General features: G+C 39.2%; 1 protein-coding gene and 1 pseudogene across 1 annotated transcript in view; one reads left to right on the forward strand and one right to left on the reverse strand.

Moving 5' to 3' along the window:
* Window positions 1-446: 446 nt before the first annotated feature.
* LOC105054543 (translocase of chloroplast 120, chloroplastic-like) lies at window positions 447-4,315 on the forward strand (annotated as a pseudogene).
* Window positions 4,316-9,427: 5,112 nt separating this feature from the next.
* Window positions 9,428-11,695, reverse strand: part of LOC105054396 (probable amidase At4g34880) — a 2,870-nt gene continuing 602 nt past the window's right edge. Inside the window, 5 exon segments of the mRNA XM_019853592.3 lie at window positions 9,428-9,745; window positions 9,748-9,853; window positions 9,929-10,127; window positions 10,719-10,961; window positions 11,389-11,603. Coding sequence (XP_019709151.2) covers window positions 9,498-9,745; window positions 9,748-9,853; window positions 9,929-10,127; window positions 10,719-10,961; window positions 11,389-11,603 — 1,011 coding nt within the window. The 3' untranslated portion in view covers window positions 9,428-9,497.

Here is an 11,695-nt window from a genome sequence, read left to right on the forward strand (position 1 = left end):
CGCAGGTTAACGTAGTGGAAATAATGTAGAAAAAAGTTTCAATAAGTGGTAAATAGGGAGAGTAAACTGGTTAATTTTTGATTAGAAATGGGCTAGAATTCCATTCAACCGTCCATTTAACTTGAGGACAAGTCTTCAGCGGAACGGCCGATGGGGAGCTCGATTAAAAGATCCACAAGAATCCCGTTTATCGCCCCTATCGATGCCCTTCTACGGGTTTTAGCTTTTGGATTCGGCCCGTGTAGAACGCACCCTGCACTTACCGCCCTCTTCCTCTATTTCATTTTCCCTTTTTCTTTTCGCATATCCCACGAACCCGGGGGAACCGAAGCCACCGTATCGCCCGTCCGATCGCAGGTACCTTGTTTTCGTCCGTCCATTTCCCTTCTGGCTTTATGTCCAACTCACTTCTTCCATGAGATTGTGCGTCCAAACTAAGATGGACAGCGAAAGGAAATATAACGGCTCTTTCCCCCGTTTGGAGGACTGCGAAGATTTCCGAACGGCAGAGAGAGGGGGAAATAGTTTAGTGTTTTGATCTCGTTTTCCATCGTCGGGTTCTTCGTCTCTTCCCCTGTTTTATCTGAATCTTTTATTCTTTGAATTCATCGCCCTAAACGCTAGATATTACCGCCGGTTTTGATCCGAATTTTGCGTTTTTTTTTTTTTTAAATCAAGTGACTTTAGGTTCTTGATTCAATCATAACACACTTTTTTTGTTGAATATTTATGTGATTTGTGGTATTTGATTCAGTAATTTTTCGGAAATTAGGTGGTGTCATATCGCCAACGAAGAGAATCGGTTGGAAGGTATGAAGATGGCTGCAGAAGATCGGGCCTTGCCGCCGGAATCGATGGATGAATTTGCTGGTTTATTGGACGGCCGAAGGATGAACCTAAGGATTCCGAAGAAAATGAGGTTTTTGAGGAGGCCATGGACCCACCGCAACACGAGCGTTCCGATTCCCAAGATTTTGAAGGAGCGCTTGAAGGTGAGAATGCGGATGTGGATCAAGGGTTCCAGAAGTTTGTCGAGCCAATAGATGTGCAAGAAATTGATCGCGGTCTTGACGAACGGGAAACAATTGGTGTGGCAGCATATGTGCAGGTAAACGATCAGAGAACTGAGGATCAGGAAACGGTTGCTACGGAGAATTGTGATGGGTCAGGAGATGCCGGGGCCGATGATCAGAGTTCCAAGGAACAAGAAGCAAGTCTTCCTGAGAAGTTCGGTGAGTCTATTGATTTCCAAGTAAATGATCTGAGTCCTGAAGAGCCGGCGGCAGCTGGTTCTGATGGAAAGATGAAAGGTTCTATGGAATCGGTCCGTTCTCTTCCACTCAAACAAGAAGAAGTTGGGAATGAAGCCATGCCTGTTGAATTGAATGGTGTGGAAGCAAATAGTGTGATCAGTGAAAGAGTATGAGATGAGGTAGAAGTTTCTCCTATTCCAGTTGATGATGGAGAAGTAATTCTTGAGGATAGCAGAGAAGAGTTTGTTGTCGAGTCTTCCAATGATGCTGAGCTTGATGGGATGAATTCGGATGGGTCGCACACGGTTGTTTACGAAGAGCCTGAAAATGGAGGATCACTCCAGGTGATTTTGGATAACAACGGTGTGAGTCGCAGAACTGACTCGAAGGAACAGATTCCCCATGATGATGAGGTTGAACAGATGCAGGATGTTTCAGTCCGCGCAAGTATCTTCAGTCAGCAGATTGAAGAAGGTCCCTTGAAGATGGATAATGGGATCGTAGCTGAGACACTTCCTTCCGCGGTAAAAGAAGATGAATCCACCGATTCTCATGCCAGAAATGGAATTCGAGGGCACCCAAAAGAAGGCAGGGAAGGGAGACCTAGCTCTGACAGCAAGTTTAGAGTTATCCAAGACCTTGGAAGGGGATCTGTGTCAGTGGAAGGTTTAGGTGACTCGAGTTCTGTGAAAGATGACAGCAAGAGAACTTCTAGTCAGCAAGCACCATCTGCTACCAGACGTCTTGAGAATTCGGGTGTGGGCCTCCTTTGCCATCTCATCCTTCTGGCCTTGGATCTTCTGCTCCCTTGCTCGAACCTTGTGCTCGCGCTCTTCAGCAACCAGGGGCAAATGGCTCAGTTTCTCCAAGGAAATCTCAGCCTTCTGAGGAGCCTGTCAATGATCACACAGAAGCGAATGATGAGAGCCGTGAAAAGCTCCAGATGATCCGGGTTAAGTTCCTTCGTCTTGCTCACAGGCTCGGCCAAACACCGCACAATGTGGTTGTTGCACAAGTTCTGTACAGGCTTGGGCTAGCCAAACAGCTGAGAAGAAACACAAATCGACCTGGTGTATTCAGCTTCGACCAAGCCAGTGTTATGGCAGAGCAGCTTGAGGCAGCTAGTGAGGAGCCCCTTGACTTCTCCTGTACAATCCTGGTCATAGGGAAAACTGGTGTGGGTAAGAGTGCTACCATCAATTCAACCTTTGATGAGGTTCAGTTGCAGACAGATGCCTTCCAACCAGGTACTAAGAAAGTTCAGGAAATAACAGGGATGGTTAAAGGGATCAAGGTCAGGATTATTGATACACCTGGCCTTTTCTCTTCCTCTTCAGATCAGTGCCGAAATGAGAAAATTCTCCACTCTGTGAAGAAGTTAATCAGTAAGATCCCTCCAGATATTGTTCTTTACTTTGATCGGTTGGATATGCAGAGCAGGAATTCTGGGGATGTACCACTCTTATGGACCATAACGGCCATATTTGGAGCATCCATTTGGTTCAATGCTATTGTTGTTCTAACTCATGCTGCTCTGCTCCACCTGATGGCTCAAATGGCTCAAATGATATTGAGTTGCCACCATTCAAGCACCTCACGAAATCCCAACTAGCAAACCTGAGCAGAGCACAGAAGAAGGCATATTTTGTGGAGCTGGACTACGGGAGAAGCTCTTCTATAAAAAGGAGTTAAAGGATGAGAAGAAGCGTCAGAAGATAACGAACAAACGGCAGAGGCAGTGAAGGATCTGCCAAATGATTACAACAATGAGAAATTAGAAGATGAAAGCAGTGGCCCTGCATCTGTTCCTGTACCAATGCCAGATTCAGCATTACCTACTTCATTTGATTCTGATAATCCCAGTCATCGATACCATTTTCTAGATTCTTCCAGTCGATGGCTTGTCAGGCCAGTGATGGAAACTCAGGGTTGGGATCATGATGTGGATTATGATGGTGTGAACGTTGAAAGGTTACTTGTAGTGAAAGATAGGATCCCAATGTCTCTGGCCAGCTTACGAAGGATAAGAAGGAATGTACTCTTCAAATGGAGCTGGCAAGTTCAATTAAGCATGCTGAAGGGAAAGCAACTTCTTTAGGTTTGGATATGCAGTGTTGGGAAGGACATCATGGCCTACACATTGCGTGGTGAAACAAGGTGCAACAATTTTGGGCGAAACAACACAGCAGCTGGACTTTCAGTTACCCTCCTAGGGGATTCATTGTCGGCTGGCCTGAAGATTGAAGACAAACTGGTAATTAACAAACGATTCAGATTGCTCATCAGTGGTGGTGCAACAACTGGTCGAGGTGATGTAGCTTATGGAGGTCACCTGGAAGCAAATTTGAGCGACAAAGATTATCCTATAGGACGGTCTCTGTCAACTTTTTCACTCTCTGTCATTGATTGGCATGGGGACCAGGCAATTGGGTGTAATGTTCAGTCTCAGCTTCCCCTGGGAAGAGGAACTAACATGATCGGCCATGCAAACTTGAGCAACAAGGGGAGTGGGCAAATTGGTATCCAGTTGAATAGCTCAGAACAGCTTCAGATAGCACTGCTTGCCCTTGTCCCCATTTTCAGAAATGTCAAGCGAATGCTATTTGGTTCTTCTCAGTCTATGTAGCAGGTCAGCTAGGCTGGATAACATGACAAGCTTACATGCAACAAATGCCAGAAGATGCTTGTGGCATCAACTGTGAGTAAAACCTAGTTCTGCATGGGATTCTATATGTTTTTATATTTTTAAATAGGTTCAATTTCCAGGAGAGTCTGTTAGATAAGTTAGTTGTTCTCTATCATATCGGATCTTTCTTAGGAGAAGTTGCTTGATGCCTTTGAGGGCAAAGTCTCTTCAAACAGTGCACTATAATGATGAATAATAAGATTTAGCCTTTGTATCATCTTCTGAATTATAGAGCTTTTCTTGAACCTTCACACAATCAATATCTGTCAACCCAATATTAATATTTTTTCCTGTTTCTGTATTCATCCATAATATGACATATACACAATATAACATGAATGACAGTTTGCAAGTTTGCCCTTTTTATCATTGTCAATGATCAACTGTTTGGGTTTTCTGAAGCTACACTGTATGACCAATTTTAGACCATATTATTGTGTTTTTTTTATTCTATTTGTATATCAACAAAAACTACCTCTCAGAATATAAAATTATATGGCCTGGATTGAGTTCCAGAGATGTGGCCCTGAATGGTGTCTTCAAATTTATTCAAGAGGCAAAGGGCATATGATGCTGGGCAAGTTATTGCAGCAACATAAGTGGCTTTTAGAGATACTCAAGGTGGATGATAATTTTAAGGGTAAGCAGAAATTCATTTGCTCTTTTTCGTCCTTTGAGGTGTGGAAGATTGTTCAGAAGAACAAAGGTAAGATTGAGAAAAATATAGATGGGCATTTAGTATTCTTATCTAGCTTTTCTTATTAATGCTGCTTTCGGTTTTAGATTTTGCAATTTTAAAATCACAATGATACAGGAAAGACTTTTCAGCAAAATGATGTGGGAATTAAAGTGCTTAGGCATGCATGTATTGGAAAGCTTTTACTATTTGATCCTGTAGTCTCTTTGTGAATAAGGTGGTTTTTGGAGGTGAAAAGCTAGGTTAAAATCTATTGCCTATTTGAAGCTAAATGGAATAGGATTTCAAATTAAATTTGATAAAGATATCTGAGCGTCACCTTTGTACTAAAGAAACACAAATATTTCTTAGCATGAAGTATTGAAAAGTATCAAAAAAAGAAACCGCCACAGACTATAAGAGCCCTTAGTCTTCAATATAAACAACATAATCAAGGAAATAAAAATGCAGCATGATCTGGAATATGAATTTGCAATGAAAGACAAACCCGGCAAAATAGGGGATTCAATAAGGTATATATCAATAACTCACCCCCCACCAACAGCCTAAAAAAAAAAATCATAAAAGTAGGCTCTCTTGATGTGATTATACAAATTTATGTGTTTCACTCTCAAATGATGCATTTATTCAGACCAAATGTCAAAAACCTATTAATCACATAAAAACAAATTTATTTGACATTAAAATCGCGGCTCATTCAATGGTCATAGTGCTGATATTTTAGGCTTAAGGAAGCTTTCGAATAATTGTCACTTGTTCAAAACCAAGCAATCTAAAATTAACTTCAGATCTAAACATTTTAAACCACTAAAACAAAATGGAACTCCTGTTGTTCCATGTCCTGCAGGAACACTAATGCCTGGGAATCCACCAGTGGCAAAAACACTAGTTGCAGATGCATATGGTGTCACAGTTGCACCCAGTTCCATCTCAATCATCGGCCTTTCCAGTCCTTCCAAATGTAGTAGAGTCATTTTAACAATTGCACTTCCCTCAAACATTCTTGTGTCTTGAGTTTCCAAGAGGATAGGTTGACCAAATTCAGCCATACTTTCCTGCATGAGGATTAGTTTTGCATTAATAACTGCCAATTTGTGACAAGAAAACTAAGAAAAAGTTACTCCAAGCTCTTTCTAATGCTTCTATTTCTCCAGTCAGATCCTTCATCTCGAATGTCATGGCAACCTTTCAAGTTTTTTAGTAAACAGGGAAAGGTAGGGAGTGATTTACAGATTCCCCTCTGACGAAGCGGAAGGGAGGATCTTCCAACCAGGTAACTTCTATTTGCTCGTTAATTCCTGAAAGAATTTGTGAATTCTTTGTTTTCTTATCATGTTTCCGTAGTTCATCATTGTACATGGTTGATTGCCTTATTCCAAAACATTAAAAAAAAAAATATAAAGATTTTAGATGATTTTTCATAGAAGAAACCATGAATTGATTCTAATAAACTTATACTGTTCCTTAATCATGCTGACTACCATAAGAGAACCAAAAATCAAGTGTTTTGTGAGATAAAGTTACCTCTCTGCTGAAATGCCCTTGAGACTTTCTTAGGTTGCATTTGGTGTATCATCGGATAATCTTGGAAAGTAATGTGGATTGTCTTCAAGATAAATTACCACCATTAAATTATCAGTAATATTGATTACTGTATTTAATATACATAGGTAATGTTGCAGTAAAATTATTGAAAATCTTGATTGACATATTTGATATGACAATCAGATTATCGGTAACGTAAAATCAAAATTTTAAAATATCTTCAATAATTATCTTGATGATCTTTTTTTTTTTTTTAATTGATAAATAAGTATTTTTATCAATTAGAAAGAAATTGACCATTGATGGGTTAGAATACTGAGTTGGATCTTTGTCACCTCTCCAGTTCCAAAGAAAATATTCTATTTGGAGTGGTGCAATCGCTAGGCTATATCCGAGTTTTTATGAGCTTCCACACTTCACGAGTGGCCGGGGCTAGATAAAATGGATAGTTTAGTTAGTAGATATAAATGCTGTTCAATTTTGATTTTGCATTTTTTTTTCTTAAAAATAAAGAGAGGAGCACTTAGCCTTTTGATTTTCTTTTTTTTTTTTTTTGGTGAGCGAGCCCTTTGAATTTTCATTGAGTTAATGAAAACAGGAACATAATTCAACCCGGTTTTGTTTTGTTTTTTTGGTAAACCAACTTGGTTTTGTTTGATAGCTATTAATCAAAACAGATACATAATTCTACCAAAAAGAAAAAAAATACAGAAACATAATTCAATGTTGGTTTCGTTTAATAGCCATTAATGAAAACAAGTACGTAATTCAACTTTGTTTTTGTTTGATAGCCATTTGTGCAGAATTGTTTTTGGTTTGGTTGCTCAAAGTCAAACATCCAGCTCAGGCTTGATTCAATTTTATGTACTCTGTCATTAAGGTCTAAGTTACAAGCTGCACACCGCTACCGCGTCTTTCCAAGAAAACTTTCTTTATGACGGTTTTTATACCACATGCACACATTATTTAAAATTTACGGTGAGAATTCAACAAAAATAAATGAATCGATAAAGTGCAACATTACTATAATCGCAGCTGTAGTGTCTAATCAGGCATCCCATTTTGTTATATACGTTAGTAATTGAGATTTAACTAAAGATAGTTAGCTACCATTAATGACATTGGGGTTGTTGCTAACTATCTATCTTTTTTTTTTTTTTATGTATAAAAAAAAAAAGAGCTATTAAAGAAAGGGCTTCCTTCATTCACGGTTACAGAAGCCACATGTCAAAGTGGCTTCAATTTGGTTTTCCCACTGTTCAGACATGGAAATGCCAATTAAAAACATAAACATGCTTGCCAGGAATAACAGCCAGCGGTGTTACTCTCAGGCAAAATCTTAAGCGAGGATGATCTCTGCAAAATAATGCTCCATACCATAACATTGTTGAGGCTGCGTTTGGTTGGGACTTGGGACGTAGAGCATGCATAAGATATGAAACAAGGCTTATGCTTGCAAAACAATATTAAAAAGCCCGGTATAAACGGGGAACGATAATACAGCTCAAGTGTCTATCGCTGTTAAAACTATTTCCAGAGAACGTTGTCATAAGCTATTCATGTCATAAATATTTCAGTTTATATAAACCTTGTTTGAGCAATAGACAAAATCACCTTCATGCTCGCCATTGTTTTACCTTGCTCTCCCTCGACGTGGGTGGGTCTCAATTGTGGTTGTCATGTCAAGTTTTTCTTTCCCCTTAGAATGGATGCTTTTTACCACTAAGTGGACTATCGTTAATCACTAGAGAACGTAAAGGATAATTTGTTATTCCTACTTGGATTATAAGCATTGATTACCTTACCTTATGACGAAGGTGAAAATGATTGAAGCCTTCTAATACTTTCTTCCCTTAAAAAAAGACACGTGACAAAGTCACATATATCATTAATTCATTTTATTTTTGAAGAACAAGTTACTAGATAGATTTAGGATTATTATTAGATAATTATCATTTCTAGTTGGACTATGAGAAATGATAACTTTTCATGCATCTATATGTGTATATTATTAGCGTAGTAATTGTTGCTTGGATTTTAATTCAAATAAAATACATAAAAAAACAGTACCAAGTGGAGTCATAGATGACAAGGGTGAACACATTATTATCCGTCTTATTTCAGATAGGAATTGTATTACAAAAATTGCAACCAAAGAGCACCTCATTATTTTCAGAGAGGCTAACCAAGCAGCTGATTGGTTGGCCTCCGGATCCATTTCAGGAGCTTTGCAATGTTCTCAATATGATCTATTACCAGCCCAGTTGGACACTATATTGCAGGCGGATGCTATTGGGGTCAATTATGACAGACACGGTTAACCTACTCGACACTTACTTCATGGTCATGCTATTTCCTTTCACGCACATAATTGTTGCTACTCAACTGATCAGTAGTTCATCTTTTGCTGTGCTAGTTCTTACTTGTGAAACACTCCCTGTTTCTTAACTGGTTAATGGCTACATGGTATTACTATCAGCTGGTGAGCTCTGTATGGATGCATTGGAGGATCATCTCTTTCTCCTGGCTCAAACTTCAGTCTTGCATCCGGCTCAAACTGTGGCACACATTTTTCCCTATCTGGCACAGCCTGAATATATTAGTTCCTATATGCTCCTTCCAAGTTGTTTTACAGCAAACAGAATTCTTTTTGTGCTTTATTTCAGATGTTGCTGGTCTGCTTGCTGATCTCTTCCAGCCTGGGATGCAGCAAATGGATTGTGGATATTTGTCCCAGGTTCTTTTGCTAACTGATTTTAATCAACGGACACTTGACAATGATGGATGGTCTTCTTATATTCTTATCCAAGATTCTCTTATCCAAAGAAACATTGTTCTGATCGCATCTCTTTGTGCTGCTCTTCAGTTTCCCACTTAGCTGTTCAAAGTTACATACATGTGTCGGTTTTCAGGTCTCCTGTTATAAGAATATCAACATACATTGATTCTCTCTGTTCCAGGTTCTGTTTGCATCTTGTCATGTATTCCTACTGTTTGTCATGTATTCTTTTTTTGTATCTTTGTTAATTGTTGGGTCCGAATAGCAGCTTGGTACGAAGTTGTTTTGTTTCCACTGAAGTTGTATATTTATTTTGGGTTTCACAGTCTCTTTGTATTATAATCTCAACTTAATACAGCTTCGTCCTTTTATCCAAAAAAAAAAAAAAGAGCACCTCATTATGCTATGCAGAAATAAGAAATTATAGCCAAACATAAATAAACATAACTTGCAGAATAACTTTGCCGTTAAAAATAACATCTAGTTCCACTTTTTTTATTCATATATCAAATGCAGCCCAAACAATTAATGTCCTTTTCATGGCTTATATGATGGAGGTTTTCGGACATTTGTTGTTTGTTCAAAAGCATAAGCAATCTCGATTAATTTTGGTTCAGAACCCTTTAAACCAGCAAAACAAATGCCAAAAGGATTTCCATCTAAATCATATCCTGCAGGAACACTAATGCCTGGGTAGCCACCGATGGCAAGAATGGGAGATATATTTGCATCTGGTGTCACAACTGCATCTAATTGTTTCTCTATCATCAATCTTTCCAATCCTTCCTGGAGAGTTGAGTCATGTTAGCAATTGCACTTCTCTCAGTAGGCCCAATCCCACTTGTGTTTTGAGCCGCCAAGAAAATAAGTTGTCCAAATTCTTCAATCCTTTCCTACATTTAAAAAGCAGCAAAACCTAAGTTTCATTAACTAAAAAAGAGAAATAAACAAAATATATTTTGCATTACCTCAACACTATGTTCATTGTTGAAGGCTATTACATCTGCAAGAGACCTAACAGGAGAATAGGACAACTCTGACAAGTAAGCATTCAAGGATAACTTAAACTCAGCCAATAGTGCAACCATCTCGCCACTTTGCTGAGAGTCAAGGATGATACTCCAATTTGTTATTTCAAGGTTGTCGATCAATATAGCTCCCTTTTTTCTACCAAATATTTTGTCAGATGTTAGAAAAGCATATAGATATCTATATATATGATAGTAATTAACAAAGAAAATTATTCTTGAAAAACGATAAAAGAAAATGACAGCATTGTAGGCTTTTGATGTTTTGGAGGCCAAGTTAACCAAGTCAAAGTTTGGATTAGCTCCGGTTCACATCACCACCTCTAGTTTGGATCTAAATTGAACAAATAGTAAATTACCTCTTTATCGAATATTTGTCACCTAAATTTGATTGGAATTAGCTTGTTGCATTTAAATAGATCCAAGAATGTTTGGGTCATGCATAATATCAAAATAACCTTGTGAATCTCCTCTCCTCTTAATGGAGCCTGTGCAAGGGAACCATACTTTTCTAATGAGAGTTGCGAAAATTGGTGGTTTCACTGTATTTCAAGAGTATATTTCACCAAGTGTTGGGCACAAGAAGCTATCTATTATTTTTTAAATGATCAATAGAAAACGAAAAAGAAAAAAAAAAGGTGCAGGCTTAGTCAATTGACTATTTCCAGATCAATTTAGTTAGCAGCCTAGGATGATGCAATAATTCCAGGTGTTTTTGTGATAAAGTTACCTCATTGTGTTGAAATGCCCCTCAAAAGTCTTCTGCCGGATAGATCCTTTAGAAAATTCAAAGAAGCCGGCTCTTAGAATTCCCAGCCTTTTGCCCTTCAAGCCCTCCACCTTTAAGAACTGTTGGTAGCCACCCTGAGGTATATACTTGGATGCCGCTCGGGTTGCTTCCTCATCTCTTGGGTCATAACCCACAATTGCCTCTAACACGTGGACAGCATCTGAGACTGTCCGACAAAGAGGCCTGCGTTCAAATAGAGAACAGGAATAATAATTAACAAGGATAAAAAGAAAAAGAAACATACACAAGACATTTATTATTTAGTTTTCTTAGAGAAGATTACTTAACATGTACGGTTTTCTTAGAATGAAATACTCCGTGGCCCTGTGACTTGGATTAAATCTAACCATGTTATTGTTTGATTTCATAAGCATTTGGATTAGGTTAGATTGTGCCGGCCTCCAACTAAAACTTTAACTAATTAAATGCCACATCAGCTTTTTCCAACCCAACCTTCTGAACAAGTGCCCTTGACCCAGAGTACATACTGTTCATGTTTTTATGCACAAGTTTAATCCGAAAGCAGGGGTATGTACAGGCTTGCATTTACTAAACTTCAGCAATTTTCTTGACTACTCCCGTGCTAGTTGCAAGAGACATCCGTTCTTACCCGATGGTGTCCTGCCTTGGGGATATTGGGATGACCCCTGCCCGGCTGGTGAGCCCCACCGTGGGCTTGATCCCCACCACCGAATTCCACGCGGCGGGGCAGATGATGGACCCGTCCGTCTCAGTCCCCAGCGTCACCGCCGCCATGTTCGCCGCCGCCGTTATCGCCGATCCGCTGCTCGACCCGCACGGATCCGCCGATAGTACGTATGGATTCTGCACCCATCAATATTCTTCCTCCAGTACCGAATCAAAAGATAGAAACGAAGAATTTTTACTCTTTTTTTTTTGGGGAAAAAAAAAAAGCA

This window comes from Elaeis guineensis, chromosome 11 (assembly GCF_000442705.2).
Source record: "Elaeis guineensis isolate ETL-2024a chromosome 11, EG11, whole genome shotgun sequence".
NCBI lineage: Eukaryota > Viridiplantae > Streptophyta > Magnoliopsida > Arecales > Arecaceae > Elaeis > Elaeis guineensis.